Below are 18,439 nucleotides of genomic sequence, written 5' to 3' on the forward strand. Positions count from 1 at the left end.
CAGCGTGGGCCGGCGGGGGAGCGGGCGGGAGCCCGCGTCCCGCACTGGGATCCGCTGTGAAACCGAAAGCTGCCTCAGAGAGGAATGCGCGGGACAGAAGGGGCGTTCGCGGCTCCGGTACGGCACTGGCTTTCTGCCCGCAAATACCTTCAGTCGTTTAAAACCAAGATTGGTCTCCAGATTCTCAAAGACAGGAGAACACAGCCCAGTGCTGAAAGTGCTGAGAGTGCTCAGCCCCACGTGCGGCCCAAATGTACCGTGAACTGCAGGGAATCCCGGCAAGGGAATGATCACACCACTTCGTACCCCAGATACGGACTGAGCTTTGTGGGGGGTTTTCATTTTTTTTTTTTTCGTTTTGCTTTTTTGACAGTGATGGATCTATTGGAGTCAACCTCCCCCCCCAAAAAATCCAAAACAAACAAAAAAAACCAATCAAACACAACAACAACAAAACCAAACAAAAAACCCCCCAACCAAAACCAACCCAACCCAGCAGACGAGAATTCCAAGCAGATGCAGCTAAGTAACTGCCCTGCACTGCATGAGTGACCCTGTGCGTCACGCTCACTGCATCAACCGTACTTTTTTCAAACATATTATCACATGGGAAGCTATAGGAAGTTTGACAAGATTTATTTCCCCTGCAGAAAACCTGACCTGCTTGATCACCACACAAGTCGAAGAAATAAATGATAGTTTCCAATGAAACCAAAAATAGTTGGTGTGGTATCACACTCTCCCTCTCAGAGCCATACACGGTATCAACCCCAGCTTGGTTAGAAGCCAGTCTCGGCTGCCACAGGGACACGCTGCCATTGAACTACACCACGGAGGCTTTAGGTTTAAGAGTTTGCCAACAGTGCTAAAGAGAGTGCTCACGCACCATGAGAAGGCTTCGCTCCCTGGGACGGGGCACACCAATGCTAAATGAATCAAGTGAGGAAAAAAGTGGCACAAAATAAGACACACAAACTTTGAAATTCAAAGATACCAGGTTTTTCTGAAGTAAACTTAAACTGGCAACACCCTACTAAAAGATGAAATGCCTTTTGTCCATACAAGAATGCTGTGAGATTTTGAAAACTGTTCAAGCATTCTGGAAGGTCAGTATTCAGTAACAGAAAATATAGGCATTCAGATTTTTCTCTGAATAAATAAAAGTAGGAAGAAAATCTTAACCCTTGAGTGGCATTTTCTTGAAATCAAACTAACTTCTCTGTTATAGTGAAAATTTCTCCTTATTTCTATAGTGCCCAATGAGCCTAGTCAGAGGGAAGCATTAAGCCTGGTTTCAGGAGAAAACAAGGTAAGTTGAGCATCTCTGGATGAAAGAATAAGACGACTTACTCCACTTGACACTGTAAAGAGATTGGGATGCAATTATGAGTGAAAAGGCAGAAGCAGGGTAAACGCCTAATTCACAACAGAAACCCAGGCACCTTTCCCTGCAGGGAGGCATTGCTACCAGTTCACGTGGCAACATCTGGCATCCTGACACAAGCGAATTAAGTACCAGAGCCTGAAGCTCACACCTCATGCCGACAGACACCTCCTTCCTGCTTACTGGTCTGCTCTCAATCAATTTATACCACACTTGAGGATGGACTGAGAAGGTATAAATCCCAAACGGCTTCAGAAAGTGACCTTTTGCCACACACAACAAAGTTATCTCAATTTTTCATTTTTATTACATGGACAGAGGGGTTGATAGCAGGTGGCTGTGGGAGGGTGGGAGGGGGAAGATGGCCAAAGATTCACAGCAAAAAGCTATAGTGGTTACTTTCTTCCAGGTTATTTCTCACATTTAAAATCCTTGGTGGCCAACCGAAGTCCTTCCATGGTGGAATCTAAGTGAGAAGTTTCTGAAATAAAAAAAAAAAAAAAAAAAAGAAGAGATTCTGCTGAAATACCACAACAGCACAGACTGTAGAAAGACTTTAATGGTTGCAAATCCGACCCTCAGACTGAGAAGAGTTCACCTGTCTGATATTTTTAAAAGTCTCTTTCTTTCTCATACTCAGCTGTTGGTTATTTCTCTAAAAAGTTAAAAAGAATCAGGAGGAAGGAGATGATGGACAGCAAAGGAAAAATAAAAAATGCAAGGAGAATGGAAGAGAAGAAAACTTGGATGTCAAAACTAGAGACGGTAAGGACCTAGCAATCTCAAGGCTGAAAAATAAGGAGAAGAGGAACGCAGTGGATTTTTTTTTCCTCTACCCATCACGAACTATATAATGAATAGCAGTTCAACCAATACTACTATAGCATAGCTACATCTCATAATTGCTTTATTAATTTGCAATTTTTTTCCCCGTTAGATTCACTCAGGACTCCACAGGCCTCCAAGTTTGGAGTTCATGCGAGGCACCAGCACAACCTGATGGTAACTCTTTCCTGAGAGCTCCAGAAACACTGTTCTGGGCAGCTCTTATTCCCCCTGCTATTTATACACTGCTTAAGTAAATTTTAATCCAGGTTTTCCTGGTAACCACTGTAAAAGGCAGGTGAGGTTTTCTGGTCATAATTCTGTACACTTTTTCTTGCTTCATTTTGTTTAAAATTAGTGGATAAATGTCGGAGGATAGAGAAATTTTTTTTTATTATTATCTTTGTATCAAAGTAGCAACTGGAAGAGGTTTGGCCATGGGATGATATTTTCTGTGGCGCTACTGGAAGGCTGCTTTAGTTTGCTGTGTATCTTTCAGATTATTTTTTTCATGCTAGCCGAAAGACGGTCCTGCCTGTCCCAGCTCTAGGTTCCTGCTCCTTTGCCCGTGTCCTGCTGATCGCATGGCTCTAGGGCAATTTGTTTCAGCTCGATGCCCAAACTGAAAACTCTTTGGATGTCTTCATGCATTGGACGGTAGAGCTGAACCGCCTCACTCTCCGGCTGCGGAAGCACCGCGTCCAGCAGAGGGAAGTGACAGGAATAGCACAGCCAGAGCAAGGAGCAGCGACAACGCCCGTCATCAACAGATTTGTCTCCTCAAAACCACGACCCTACCGGGCTGTCGCGGAGGAACTGTTCCTGCAGGGAGTTCCTGCAAAGTGACCACTACGCTTCGAAACCAAACGTGCCAGCTTTTGTTTTGCGGTAGTCCTGCAGATAAAATGCTTAAACTGGCAATGGGTTTTGTCGCCTCGTTCTACATTTGTAGAGCATCTGGCGCCTGGGAGTCCTGGTCTAAGGAGGACTTCTAGACACTGAAATAATGCTGTTTTCACTGATCTCAGCCTTTTTTAATTTGGGATCGCTTGCTTAACCTCCAGAACAAATACTGATGTGCTGCCAATGCTGCAATAAGGAGCTCTCACAACTTGAGACTAACCCTGCGGTTTCACAGAGGAACACCACCACTGTTTGCTCTCCCATTTGAATAAAAACACACTTTCACAATGTGAATACAGAAGCATGATCATCTGGCTAACAGATAAAGTTGCACTTGGCCAGTAATGCTGAGTTTACTCTCAAACCTAAAGGGACTGAAATGATCATGTTAGCTCTCCATTTATTTTCTAGGATTTAAAAAGCTTTCAGTAGGAATGCCTCAGTTTTCTTTTTTTTCCTGACATTTGATGAAATCAAATCCATTTCAACATTTATAGTTGTTCACTTGAGCAGTTTTACAACCACTCCAGGACATAATTCCTGGCAAGTCTGCTTTAATCAGCAAACAGAAAAGAATGATCTTGTGGTGAGGAAAGACGACCTTATCTCTCAAAATCAGTGGCACCATCGACCAGAAAAACTCACCTGCCTTTTACAGCACTCACACATCCAGACCTCACAGGACCACTAGAATACCTACGTGGGGTCTGGCCAGGGGTCTGTGTTACCCGGTATCCTGTGCCTGACAGTGAGCACGAGTCGACTGAAAACACTAAGAGATGCTTTTTGCTTTTCACATACTTTTTTTTTTTTTTTTTTTTTTTTTTTTTAAATCCTGACATTTGTATAAGCTTAAAAGCAGTCTTTCATCTGAAGGTATGGTTGCACGACATGTGGTCCCCTGGTATCAGAGCGGACTGGCACCCAAGCAGGCAGCCGTGCACGTCCTCCCCCTCGCGTCTGCAGCAGCACAGCCCCATCTGCTCCCTGGCCCCAGCTTCGGCACTGAGTTGGACCTTACACAAGCTTATCTAAATTTGCCAGCCCAGCAGAAAACTATCCGTTTGTTTCCTGTGGGGTTAGCAAGTTAAATTATAGCCTTCATGTCAGCCAGCGAGTGCCAGAGCTGATAACTGGATAAGGGCTGGGAGGAAGGGCACCTCCCGCTTTCGGCAGCAGCGAGCCATCACACCAGCTCAGCCGGAGGCAGCAGACCGCAGCTCCAGAGCAGCCTAAACCCATCCGACCTCTGGTGTCTCATCCTCTCCCTCCAACAGCCATCAGGACTTTCCCTGACTCATTTCAGATGTTGAACTAAAAAAAAACAAAACAAAACAAAAAAACCCCACAAAACCCCCTGACTAACTTCCCTCCTCCTCCTGATACAAAGCCCTAACCAGCTTAGCGTTCCCAAGTCAAAGGCTTTGCTGAGCACTGAAGCTGCTGCAAGGAGGATGGGACCATGCGGCCAGGACCAGGGCAATCAAGCAGTACACAGGCTTCATCTGCCAGCCCGGACCTCCAACTTAACCACGCCACCTCAGCACAGATCTTCACGACTAAGTCCTTCTGCGCAGAGCATGCAATGCCTTTTTTTTTTTTTTTTTTTAAAAAAAACCCAAACACTGACTGGGAGTCTTCTTTCATGGCAAAGTATGCATTGCTTTAATTCTATATTCCCTAGAACTAACATAAGCCAGCGCAGTAGAGTATTAGACTGCAAGGTCACGTAACAAACTGGGATTTAATGATGTTTCGTTTCAGACCAGCAGGCACTGGCTGGCTCACCAATGCACAGGGCTGCGGATCGCTTCTGCTGCGCTCGCGACAAGCAGGAGAGGAAGGCTGAAACAATTTTGGGAGTAGCATGGCAGACAGACAAAGGGTGTAAATCTAATGGAAAAAAAAAAACAGTTTGTTGGATTCAGCAACCAGATGAAGGTGTCGACAATAAGGCAGAACACTCTGCTAGCATGTATCTTTCCTTTCTTGAAGTACACAAAGAAAAAAAAAATTGATTTCCAGGCTAATCACAATTTTTTCGGGGAAGAGAGCAGAGCTCTCCAAGTTCGTTTCTTTAGCATAAAAATATTTTAATCAATAAACCTGGACATATCTGGGTAGTAGCTTAGGTTGCAAATCCACACTGAGATGGCCAGTCAGTATCATAAGCAAAAATCTTGCCTGTGTTGACATTTGCAATAAGTAACTTATAAAAATTTGTGGCTGACATAGGGCTAAGTATTTGGTGAAAATAATTTTTTATTTGCTTACCAAATATTTTAGTATTTGAGTACATAAGAGGACTGCTACCAGATGTTCTTGATTTTATTAATCATCTGTGCTAACAGCACCTTGTGAGATGAGTGCTTCTGTACTCTGGTTCAGAGAGATTCCTCTCACCTTCCTACATCAGTAGTCGGTACAGGCTAATCAGCAAATGACCTGCGATGTCATTTTTATCATCAATAATATAAAAATGCATATAATCAAATCAACCCCCATTCAAGAGGTTTCAATTCCAACCCAAACTATTCAACTACTTTACTTCTGTCATGAACCTCCACTATGAAAATTAAGAAATGTTCCAAAACATCAACTTCTGCTTTTACAACTGTCCCAGCACAGCTCATGTCCACCTCTTTGACTCCTCCTCCAGCCATCGACTCGTGCTCATGTCGGGCACAGGACACGGGGTGACACAGAGCCCTGGCCAGACCCCACGTGGATGATATTCCAGTGGTCCTGTGAGGTCTGGATGGCAACAATTTAAGCCTCAGGATCTGGAATTTTTTTTCTGGCTCAATCTGCCCATGGTGCAAGTTACTCTATTTCTATGTACCTCAGTTTCCTTATTTTAAAACTACAGATTAATGCATTTTCCACTTTGGAAAGAAAAACTGATGGAAAATGATATGGAAGTTAAGCTAGTGTTTTCCAGCTGGATGCAAACGTCCTTCCTTCTTATCACAATCTACCTAAAATATCTCTCGTAAGCAAGCTGAAGAAACTTTGCCAAGTTACCAAAGGCTTCACAAATTCACAAGCACGAACATGTACTTTCTAATACTCAGTAGCACACTTTGTCATACCGAATAAAAACATTAATGAAAAATTAACACTTTAATATATGGAGTCCTATTGCGACCTCCTGCTGCTGATTCTCTACTGAAAAGCAGAACTGCTGCATGTTTTCATAACTTAGTGAAATACTGTTTTATTGTTCAGACAGTGCTCTTCATAATTAGACCCTTAACACAGCATTGCTCTTCATGCTGAAGACATGAGGAAAACAGCACGGAGATGACATGACTCACTACAGATCACTGTAGTAATTAAACTGGGAATAAAGTCCAGCTCTTAGGCATCCTAGACTACTGCTTTCATTTCACCAGGCAGGTTTTAGATTTGGGGGGTGGGGGGTAGGAAATAATAGGGCTTTAATAACAAAATGCTGCTGTCCTCTTTTCCCAACTCAGGATTAAAAAAACCCAACAACCCTCATCCATAACCTGCAGAAAAAAAAATTAAGTAAGTTGGGCGATACTAAATGCATCTTAAAAGTTAAAACAAACAATGTTCTTTAGGTGTTTGGTCAAATATCATACAAGAACAAAACACATTCTCACGTGTGACTGATTACCTTTTCCTTCATGCAGAATTTAAGATGGTCAGTCATGACTGATGAAACGCAGCATCCAGACAGCCAGTGCCAGCACAGGTCATGACATTCTCCTCTGTCACCCCTTGAAACAGCTCCATTTCGGGAAGTGTTTCAGAAGAGTCTTGCGTCTCTTGGCCATTTTTATTTAGGTCTTCAAGACTAACAGTATCATCTAAAAAATAAACAAATTACAGACTGCAGCCAAAACCACAAGAAATAATCTAATTACCTTATATAGTCTGTCATTTATATTAGCTCAGAATAGAGTATTTCTAGCACAAGCTTTCATTTCATCAAAATACTCTTGATTTTGCCTCCTAAATGACCTGCAAATTAAACTATGTTTTTCAGGTTTGTCTCTGACAGGGAAAGAGTGAGTGAGTGTGTGTATATATATTCCTGCTCTTATGCTTCCTCTTAGCTCCCCTAGAGCATCCTTTTCTCTTTTTTAGAAAGGAGAAACTCCTCTCCTGTTTCAGACATCAAATCCTATCAGCTTCCAGGGAGCTACTATTGTGTATTTTTCATCTCATATTATGCAACTTGTGAAATTATACTACACTAATATGGAAATCATGGAAAAAGACAACTAGCAACCTTATCCCATACCCTACACACAACAGGAATTAATGCATGCAGAAATCCAGAGTTTCCCATGGACCCTGATACCTCTTGCTGCTCCAGAGCCTGACCTATTATTATGCTGGCAATCTTTAGTGACAAATAAGTTTAAGATGCTCAACTTTTCAGAAAAATAAAGTCTAAAGAAAGACTTCTTCATTATAAATGTCCTTCTGATCTAGAATCAGGTAAACTTGAGCTAAGTTTTGGATTAATTCCATACGGGAAACTTTAAAAGGCAAAGAATTTCAGCACTTGCATCAGGAAAAATAAAGTGATGATTCACAGCAACCGTAGCTCTGCCGTACTATGTACACAATCAACGGAGGCACAAATTCATTTATGCCACCTTAGTGCTTTTGCATGAAGAAGAGCGCTATCACTCATTTGTGCTGTAAACCTTCGACACGCTTCAGCATTAACTATTTTCTCTTCCGAACAAGAAGTATTTTATACAGTTTTTGTATCACATAATACACTTACCAGCCAAGGCGTTTCCATTCTGCAATCCATGTGTTTTTTGTTTCTCCTAAAACAGAGAATAATAGTCCAGAGAAAAAAAAAAGAAAGTATGTGACAAGAGATTATCATCTTTTGGGAAAGAACAAGGTCCATGCTCTATTTTATAGTTACTATTTCATTGCATTTACAGAATTTTCCTCATTTCCAGTACCAGACACTACAGTGCTCCTTAAATAAAAACAAACCTTCACAAAGCAACAGCCACAGTGGGAAGCAGCAAAAAAGTAATTTGTAAGGTAACACTTTCTAACTAGACAAGGAGAATTAAGTTGTCGTCAGTCACTCAGAATAACTTCTCTGCTACAACTCTTTGTAGAAGTAGCCATGAAGAAGCTACTGTTAGCAGAAGACAAAATTTGCTCAGATGACAGGAGAAAACCATAAGAAGGAAAACAACTAGATGATGACAGGTTTTACTTAATGACCATAGGCCAGGTCAGGACACAGGTATCAAGGTTGGGGTTTTTTCCCTCCTTCAATGACTTTGTATATATGTCTGAAGCTGATCTTTCAAAACATGAATCCTACCATGGCCTGGAGCTGGTTATGGAAATAGTCAGAAGACTACATAAAACATCCATCTCATTGGGGGTATTAAAAAAACAAAGCAAATTTATGAGCAAAGGACACCATCTTGCTTATGAACTGAAGGATTCCTCTTTGCACCTGGCATATTGGAAAGCCTTCCAAAATCCCCTAAAATTCGTACCTCCACAGAGGTCTTCCACAGTAAATAGATCATCTTTGAAACTTTCCAGTCAAGAGGAACTATATAATCATCTGGCAACAAGGATTCTGCAGAAGAAAATATTTTTTGCAGTTGAGTGTTCAGATCTCTCCATAGCCAAAATATATCACTGAATCACAATTTTTGCACACATTATATATAGAGACTTTTAAAAAAAATCAGCAGATATTTAAATGAGCCAACAGCTAAGTCAGAATTTAGGTTTTCTACAATCTAAGGCCAGTGCATGGGAGGGGAAGGAGGGGGAAGGAGATTTGGTTTTGGTTTCTTTTTTTAGGCAAAGGCTTTCCTACCATACTTTCATTTCCCCCATAGATTCCCCCGAAACTGGGCACAAACAAGAAAACCAGAAAGCTTTCAGCCCATAAATGAAACAAAATGCAACTTAAGTAACAACCTTTAAATTTTAAAATGCTCAATTATAGGAATTTGTTCAATGTCACTAAAGAAATTACTTTCTAAAATGCTTTAACTCTAACACTGTTTAAGAAGCTGAAAAGAGAGTCTTTGTAGGAAAACAGTCTAAAAATATATTCTGTGCTTATATGAGAATCACACAAGCAATTCAGTCAACTAAATCTTTCATTTATAAATAACCAAAGACATCTCTTTACCAAAAATTCCCCCCCCCCAAATATTTTCAATACAAACTGACTGCGATTGCCACTGTTGTAAAATACTTCATCTCAAATCTGTACATGAATAAATAGTAGCCTATCAATATATAACAGGCCACGAAAAAGCACAAGAATTTTTGAAATTGTAGGAAAATTATAGTCAAATCAGAATGTGGCCAGCCTTCTTCTGCAGACAGCATGCACAGTTTCGACAGAAAAAACCCTCACCAAACAGCAATCACAAGCTGGCAGGGCTTCAGAGAGACATCAGGGTGGGTTTGTATTTCTTAAAGGTTATTTCCAAAGGAAACTCATCTAAACACCAGAGAATTTCACTTGTTACTGACTCGGAGAAGAACAACATTTGGTTCACTAACCTATCAAGTTTCTGAATGCCTGTTTTTGTTTTTTCCCAGCAGATCCCTGTTTTCAAGTCATGGCCAACTCCAGTCCCTCTTAGGTGATGAAATTTAAGATCATAGGTATGAAGACTCACCAAGTTTGGAGAAGAAGAATGTTTTATATGTAACAGTTGAGGACATGAGCAGTACTTCCCTGCTCTGTTTTAGCTCTATATGGCAAATCCTTAGGTGTGTGGTGCCACATTTAGATAAAGCAGCACTGCAGGTCCTTTGGGGACCACACCAAATGTACCGGTACCAAGCCTAGTAGTGCTGCCAGTGGTTTGCCATCACTGTTCTGGCAGGCAGCATTGCCATCGACTTTTGCAATAAAAACAAAGAATCCTGAGGTCAGTTTGGGCAGATAAACAGACACAAGCTGCTCCTTAGTTGTCATCTTAAAATTTTCATATGAAAATACATGCTTAACTTTAAATTCTACTGAAACAAACAGGTGCAAAGGTCTACATGCTGAAAAAATGGTCTGTCTTTTTTAATCCTATTTGTTGGCCAAATCAAAGTTACTGTTTTTCTACAGACTAAATTTGACCAAAGAAGTTGCAGAACTTTATGCACAGGGAACGTGGCTCTTTCAGCAGGTGTGTACACAGCACCACGTCCTAGGGTGATTTCCAAACAAATGTCTGCTGTTGTTGCTGGCTACAGCTCTGTACGGTTACGTTAGCTTGCACTAAATTTGGAAATCACAGTTGCCACACACAACTCCTTCGAGGATTGATCATCGTAACTCCAACTGCTAACTTAAAATGATTAAACTGAAAGTACAAAAATATGACAATTGGAGCTCTGGAAGGCAAGCATACAACTGACACTTCTTAATCGTGCATAATTAAAAAGAAGGTATGCACTATCAGAAAATGCATCTTCTAATTTGATTTTCAAATTAAATTAGATTCTGGCAAAGTTTTTCAACAATATCTAAGCCACATAAGGGTCTATGAAAATATTACTAAATAAAGAAAAAGGAATGCTACTATATTAACCAGGTGGAGTATAAAACCAAACATGCAACCTTTATGTAAGAGCACACATTTTCTACCATGTTTTCTTTTAGTTTTGTAATCAATACAGTAAAGTCTTACTCAGTAGGATTTGGATTTAAGGTTAGTAAGTCTTTGGTACTTCAGAGACTACAAATATCAGGCCAAACCCAACAGCACCTTTTACAGAGCCTGAAGAAGATTTTAGGTAAAAAATGAAATAAAATAAATAAAATAGTCACCAAAGCAGCAGTAATTCCTTTCAATAGGATTAATATTTAATTAATTGGTACCTGAAATAAACCTGAGTATTTAATCACAGGGATTTGGGGTTGGTTTGGTTTGGGTTTGGGGGGGTGCTTTAGTGGTTTTGTTTGTTTGTTTGGGGTCTTGGGAGGAATGTAGGGTTTTTTTGTTTGGTTGGTTTTTTTACATGGCAGTAGTAAGAAGAGTATTACCCAGTGGAAGACCCGGAGAACCAAAGAGCTGCACAAGTTGAAAAGCAAATCCTAATGATAAGGGAAGTCCCAGAAAACTACATTTCATATTCACATCTTGATTATCTTCAAGTTGTGAGGCCTCTGCTGGCTCAGGGTCATCTGCTTCGTGCACATTTTCACCACAGCTTGCCAATATACTAGAATCTTCTGGATATTCAGAAACAACTTTAACAGAAGACAAAATATCTGGTTGGCTATTTGTAACCTCTGAAGAAACTTGTTCACTCTCGCCCTCTTTTTTATCAACTACCTGCTGTTGCTTAAGAGTTCTAGCTTGTTCCTCCTTTGTTCTGGAAACTAAACAAACCCTGCAGGAATATTTTGGCATAGGAGAAGATTGTCCCAAATGAATGTAAGAAATATCATGTAACAGAGCATCTGCGTCTGGGGTGGGTAAGGAATAGGTTGCCTCGGTGCCACTGTAAGGTGCAGAATACTCCTGCAATGCACAGTTCTGCTCACGTTCCTCTCCACGGTCCTTGCTTAGAAAGCTCTTTTGTTCCACTTCTAAAACACTTTTGGGGGGAACATTATCTTTTCTTGGGACTTCCTTCCCTCCCTCTGTACTACCAGCAATCTCTCTTGGTAAATCAAACTTTGGTGCCAAGTTGACAATTCTTCTGTATCTTTTCCTCTTTGATGTCATCAGTGCAGCGTCATTTCTTGGAACATTTACTTCACTTGAACACTGTGTGAAGGTGGCCCTGGCTTCCACAAGGGAATCAAAGTGGACTTCACCAGCTGGAGATGCCGATAGACCATTGCTTATTACATTACCAGCCTCCTCAGTTCCTGTTACCTGATGGTTTTCCTTTACCAATCCTTCATTTGACTGATAGCAGTTTAGCTGTGTTGAACTGTTCGTATGAGTCTGTTTAGGTTTCCTCATTTTTGGGGGTCTTTGTTCACCTACAAATTTATCCTCGGACCAAGAAGAGACAGAAACTTGCGTATCAAAGCCCAGCTGCAATTCCTCAGTAGGCAGATGAATTGAAAAAAAAGCCCAGTCATTAGAGCTATTCTCTTCTGCTTTTAATGCACCTTTGTCCTCTGTGTTATTATCAGGCACATTATCATGTACGTTTGAATTGTAACACTGAGAGATTTCTTTTTCTTCACCATTTAAACTTAACAGCTTAGCTTCCATGTCAGGTTCACAAGTAATTTGATATGACCCAAGTTTGTTTTCCGTGCTTAACAGTGGCATGTTATAATCTTCGGATATGCTTTCCGTTTCCTGGATGGAATTTTTATCATTGCTTATTTTTAGGCAACTGCTTCTGCAAAGATTTTCTTTGTGTTTTTGATTTGTTTCCTCATTATCGAATGCATGTTTCATTAGGTTTTCAGTAGAAAAAGGTTTTACACCTATTAGAAGCGAACTGTCACTTTCTACAGACAATTCATTTTTCAATGCACTGTTCAACATTGTAGAGACCTCAGATACAGCAACGGGAAACCTTTCTCTTGAAACCACTCCAGCTTCTTTTAGGCTTTCATCATCACCATTAGGCTGCTCTTCACTAACTGTTACTGGATCCTCTGGACCTTCACTGAATGTACACAATGATTTGCTGTTTTCTTCTTCTGAATCCTCCTCTTCACTTTCTGATGTGTCCTGGTCATCTGGAATTGGATGATGAGCTGCTCTGCCTAACTTTTTCTTCATAATTTCTGTATGATTGCCTTTCATTTTTTTGTTTCTTTTTCGCTTTTTCCTCTGCTTTGCTTTTGTCAACAGATGCCCAGTGTTCCTCTTTAAAATTTTCTCCCTGTGCAGAAAAAAAAAAAAAAAAAAAGTTTAAAAAAAAAATCAGTAATAATATATTTGTGGTGTTCAATCTGAAGAACAGGAACTTTATGTTAATGTGATGATCAAACACAGATCATCTGCTTTTTTAAAGACATAAAATCTCAAATAAAACTTCTATTGCTTAAACAAATGTACACCTTACAATTCAGAACAATCTTGAACATTTTAAACCAATTTAAATAAACATAGCTGCCATCTCAGTAACTTAGCTTTACAAAAATTATCACAAATCATTGCAAGACCAAACAACATGTTTCTGGATGTCTTTCTAAATGATGTTTGAATAATAGATACTAAAGAGCTACTGCTATTCTGAAATTTCATTAAATATCATGCTGAGCAGAAGGGTACTAAGTGGAGGACGTAGTAAGAAAACTTCATCCATTAAGATCAAATAGGCTATACTTAGATAAGCTGGACTCAAATTCAAAGCATACTAACCAAAAATCTAAATAAATGTAAAAGTACAGTGACTACAGCAACTCTGATATTTACTGCTTAGTATATTATGCGTGGACGCATATGCATTTGGAAAAAATATTTTGTATTTTATTAGCAACAAAATAATACACTACAGAAAAATTAACACAGTTGTAGCCAGTTATTTACAATTAATTTTGTAGCTCTCTTCAGAACGTGATTTTTTTTTTTTTTGTCTGCATTTCTCATTGAATTTAACAGATAGCAGCCCTAACAGTGACTTTGAAATCTTGATCTGTCAGCCAGCTAACCCTGAAATGAACACAGGTAAGAAAAACCTAGTCCAGAAATCTAACTTCTCCCTATGCAACTCTTCAGAGAGAGATGAGATTTTCAAAGCTAAGTCTGACTGATAAATCTTCATATCAAAGATCTGGTCCTTTTCTGTAATTCTTCGCTTTTCTGTAACTTTTTGTTTAGGATGGTACTTCACACGACTCACTAAAGCAAACAAAGCAGTAGCTAGAAGAATTATAGGGTAAAATTAGTTATTTTCTGGGTATTTGTATGTAACATAAGCTGTTTTAAGTGCTGTATTCTGAAATTCTTAGAGAGAAATAATAATTAAAAAAATAATAATAATTAAAAAAAGGGTGACTGTGCATGTGGAGGAAAAGCCAGAGCCACTAGTAGGCAACGTGGGACCTAAATGTCACCTATGGAAACCCTTTATTCATTCTTAAATTTATTCATTGTTAGTCTCATATAAATTCTTTCTAATTTGAACTCTATAAAGCAAACCCTCCTAATTCCCTGAGTGCGAAGCACACCTTAGCAGCCTTCTCGGCCTCAGTGTAGTCGCAAAGTCCTTTGACTGGAAAAGGATTCAAAAGTCTTGGTGCCTTGATATTACTGCAACAAGCACTATGGAGCTGCAAAAAGATCTTGTTGGAAAGCACACAAATTTTATTGCCCTGTAATGGCATCCAGATGAGACATCCTACTAAGAAGTGGGATTTCCTTCAAATGTTGGCATTTAAGTCCACATGGTGCTTTCCTCCAAGTGATGAAAACTGACTTGCCCTTTTCCAAATCGGTGTATTTTCAATACAGCGCCCTATGGTTTAAGTGCAGATGTCTATACTGCAGATGTCTGAAGTTAGCCAAGACAAATTCCACCCCAAATTCTGTTCACAATACGTTCCCTACTCAACAACATGCCTCCTTTCTCCCCCAAAAAGAGACATGGGATGCCAGACAAAGCTTTAGGATTGAGTAGGTCTTATTTGTCTATTGAATTAAATGATATAAAAGTGAAGCATCTGCAATGGTAGTTGGAGAGATTACTTTCTTGCATATAACCCAGAGTTGCAGAAATCATACGCTAATCACAGATTATGTCTTAAATCCTGACATTCGCTTTCTTCTTCAGTGATGAAAATTCATGACTTCAAAGTGTTTTCAGATGAGGAAATTCTCGGAAGTTTTCAGAAGCATAAAACCCCTTACCAATGAAACAGAAAATAATGTCCCATTTCTAATTGTTTTTAATGGAGTGGGGAATAAAACATCAGATCTGTGCACCAGTTCCAAGAAGAATTTAGTATTGCACCTAAAGGCCTTTGTGCTGCCATAACAACCCTGCAGAAATGACAACCAAATCGCCAATGTCAGCACTGGCACAGGACTTCTCCAGTCTTGGTATTATTGTAGCTATACTCTTGCTTACCACTCACTTCTCCCAGATGTGTATTTGCGCTGCTGATGATGGAAGTGAACTTCTCTAATACTGATTCAAGCATGTTTCTGGTGCCTAACTCCTGACAAATCTGACAATGCTTTCAGGACAATGCTGACAGAAACCTTCTTAGGCTAGGATGCCACACCAAAAGGTATTGTAGAACTTTGCCGAAATGAGAAGAAGAAAAGAAAGTCTCAGAGGTCAGCACATTTATTTCCTCTCCTCACCATTAATGCTGAATCAGGAAGGAAAACCACACTGGACAGGATTCACTTTAGAATGCAGGAGCAGCAGAAATATATCCACCAAATAATGGGAGAAGAAGAACATGGATGATTCGGAGAAACTAATAGCTATTACTGCATTGAAATCGTTGCATGTCAAAATAATAACGAATGCAAATGTTGGTCCAGGTTGATGATTTAGCATACCTGGATATGACCTTCAATAGCGACATTCAACAGTTCGTAATAAATACAACAACTATGTCATTTCTATGCTTTGGAAACATGGAGGTTTTATAGCAGTTCAGCGAAATTAGTTTTCTAAAGGTTTGGATTTCCTAAAGAAAGGACTAAAGCAAAAAGGAAAAGTGATGAACTACTAAATGAAGAATAATAAAATTTATTATTCTTCACTTTTCCAGGCAACTTCTGTTTTCCAACTGATTCTAAGAAAATACTACCCCAAAGAAACACTCTAATGCACCATGATGGCACAGCTAAACATTGCCTGCTTGGGGTACACCCAGTATCATGTTAAGGTTTTTGCATTTAATGAAGCAAATTGTCTACTAGTTTTCTTTAGTTTTATCTTAGTTCCTCCTCTTTTAGTCCACCTACGTGTCTTTTGAGGAGTTTTCCTTATTGTAAAACCATATGGCATACAAACACTAAGAAAATTCAAGAACCAGCATGGAGATAGACTTCTCTTCTTTACGGGGGCATTTGCTAGTGAGTTGTTTTTAAACACATACAACACACGCAAAAGGGAAAAGAAAAAAGGTGCCATTTCAGTTGATATTTAGATTTTGCTATATATTATGCATTAAAAAAAACTGGTTAGTAACAGACAGACCTGAAAAAATGTAATAGTATTTTTGTTGAAATAGGAATTCCCTTTCTGTAACAACACTTTGAAATTTCTCAGCCTACTGTTTAGTCAATATTAAAAGCTTTTTGCCATAACTCTGTTAAATGTGACTTCAAGGTTGCAACCTTCTGCTCAAAATAGCACTGTCCAGCTTCACTGAGAGTCAGTGCTCAAATGACACTCTTTACTGGAGAAACAAATGCACTTTCATGATTGCCGAGGCAGAACATGCAAAGTAAATAATCTAAAGAAGTTAGTCACATTTTGCTGGAAAATGGCAAAACCAGAAGAGTTTGTTACTTGCAAGTTGTACAAACTTCAGCTCTAGCATACTTCTAAGCTGATGTCTGCTTGATATCAAAAAACGTGTGCAGTCATTGCTGTAACGAAATATCGAGGAACCGATAAATTTAAAAAGGAATTCTATATGACATTTTGCAATGAGGTACATGCTCTTTCAGAAATGTATGTTATCATTAATCTCCGAAGTCTCTGGAGTGGGTTTTCAACATCAAAATTATAGTAGAGCTGCTTACATAAAATGACATTTACACTTCACCTTCTCCACCTGGTAAATCCAAATTCCTTGTGACCTAACTCTAGTTCAGCAACAAACAGAAATTGAAGTTATAATTTTGGAATAACAAAAAAAAGTCATGGTACCAGCCTTTTTGTTACATATCTTGCCTTTAATACTGAAATGAGTTATAAAGATCCGGTTCCTCAAAACCAAACGGAATATTGGCATTAGGTGATCAAGCAACTGGAAAAAAACACATGCAAAATAACCTGTCAGCATTATTGGGCTTCCTGAAAGGTGAAATTCCATTAGACAGCTGAACATCCACTTTCTTGTTGCTGAAGAAACAGTCTTAGTCACCTTTTCCTACTTTGTTCCAGATGTTGCCCTTGCACTTCCACTACCTGTCTTTTGCTGGCTCTACCACCCTCCTTGTGGGTGGATTTACCTGCCTGAGCCAGCATCAAATGAAAGCAAGTACTTGCTTTGGTGTTGAGCTGATTTAACTTCCCAAAGCAAGAAGTAAAATAAGTGTCTAGCTAAGACAAAGGAGGTGGTTGGTGGGAGCAAGGTGACTACTTTCAGCAGCAACATGTTAGGTTGCTTCACAGCCAATCTTAAGGAAATTCACCATAAATGATTCGTAAGAAATGTTTACACATTACAGTGTTGCAAATTAATGTTCCCTGCCCCAAATCAGTAAAGATCCTACTAATTGGATTCAATCTGAAGTAACTCAGTATTTATTATTCTTTTGTCTCTCAACAGCATTGCCAGTGGTGGCGAGATTTAAATACTCACTTTCATAAAATACACTATTCTATCACAATGCTCAACAAGCTACTCCAATGTTTATCATTTCTACAGGATTGATGTATATACAGTTCTGTGCAATGCGTAATCAGCCATCAGACTTCTTCCGTGTTATAGTCCAGACAAAAAGGGACATCGATCTAGAGAGCACACAGATAACAGCATACAATTGGTTTGATCAAAGCATGCCTTTAGAAGCTGTTCATTTAATCAAACACATGGCAAAGTGCAACCACTTTACTTTTCAAAGTAAAAAAAACCAACCAACCAAATAAAAAACCCAACCAAACAAGCAACCAACCAAAAACCCCAAGTTCCTAAGGTGCTAGTAACAGCAATTCAGTTTCAAATGACAGTCCATTCACTCCACAAGAAGTTTCAGGTGGGGTGATCTGACTAATCTTTGTCCTACCTGATTCATGAAAGTCGTAAATGTCTTCTGACTGAAAGAGCCAATCTCCTATTTCGGCTCCTTAGTCATAGAATATGCTGATCAATATTAAGGAAATCAATCCTGAACATATTGATTGATATATACGTACATACACACTGAATATACTTGTGCCCAGTATCAAACATCCACTTCCTGAACAAGTGAAACAACTGAAAAGCCACTTTCAACCTCATTTAGGTGCCACAAATATCTCACTGGATACAATTCAAAATTTTAAACAGAAAAGGAAAAAAAAAAAATCAGCAATAGAGGTACTGATGGATGCTAACAGAGAAGAGACACCACTTCTTGTCTGACTGGATCTCTCTGCACCATTAAGTATGGCTCAATGTTAAAAAGCAGTTTAAGGAGGAGGAAAAAAAGGACAGAGTGAAATGCTACAAGTGATCTGAATCCATTT

General features: G+C 39.5%; 1 protein-coding gene across 6 annotated transcripts in view; it reads right to left on the minus strand.

The window, feature by feature from the left end:
• Nucleotides 1-1,748: 1,748 nt before the first annotated feature.
• Nucleotides 1,749-18,439, minus strand: part of LOC309604351 (NEDD4-binding protein 2-like 2) — a 51,283-nt gene continuing 34,592 nt past the window's right edge. For 5 of the 6 annotated variants that reach the window (XM_082337769.1, XM_082337773.1, XM_082337772.1 and 2 more), the window contains 5 exons: nucleotides 11,145-12,958; nucleotides 8,629-8,714; nucleotides 7,881-7,926; nucleotides 6,756-6,948; nucleotides 1,749-1,865 (listed from right to left, as the gene is read on the minus strand). In XM_082337769.1, coding sequence (XP_082193895.1) covers nucleotides 6,788-6,948; nucleotides 7,881-7,926; nucleotides 8,629-8,714; nucleotides 11,145-12,958 — 2,107 coding nt within the window. In that variant the 3' untranslated portion in view covers nucleotides 1,749-1,865; nucleotides 6,756-6,787. Of the gene's footprint in view, nucleotides 1,866-6,755; nucleotides 6,949-7,880; nucleotides 7,927-8,628; nucleotides 8,715-11,144; nucleotides 12,959-18,439 lie in introns of those variants that run through there. The other variant, XM_082337770.1, reaches the window with a different exon arrangement.

The sequence above is a fragment of the Platalea leucorodia genome (assembly GCF_965183815.1).
Source record: "Platalea leucorodia genome assembly, chromosome: 2".
In the NCBI taxonomy this organism is placed as follows: domain Eukaryota; kingdom Metazoa; phylum Chordata; class Aves; order Pelecaniformes; family Threskiornithidae; genus Platalea; species Platalea leucorodia.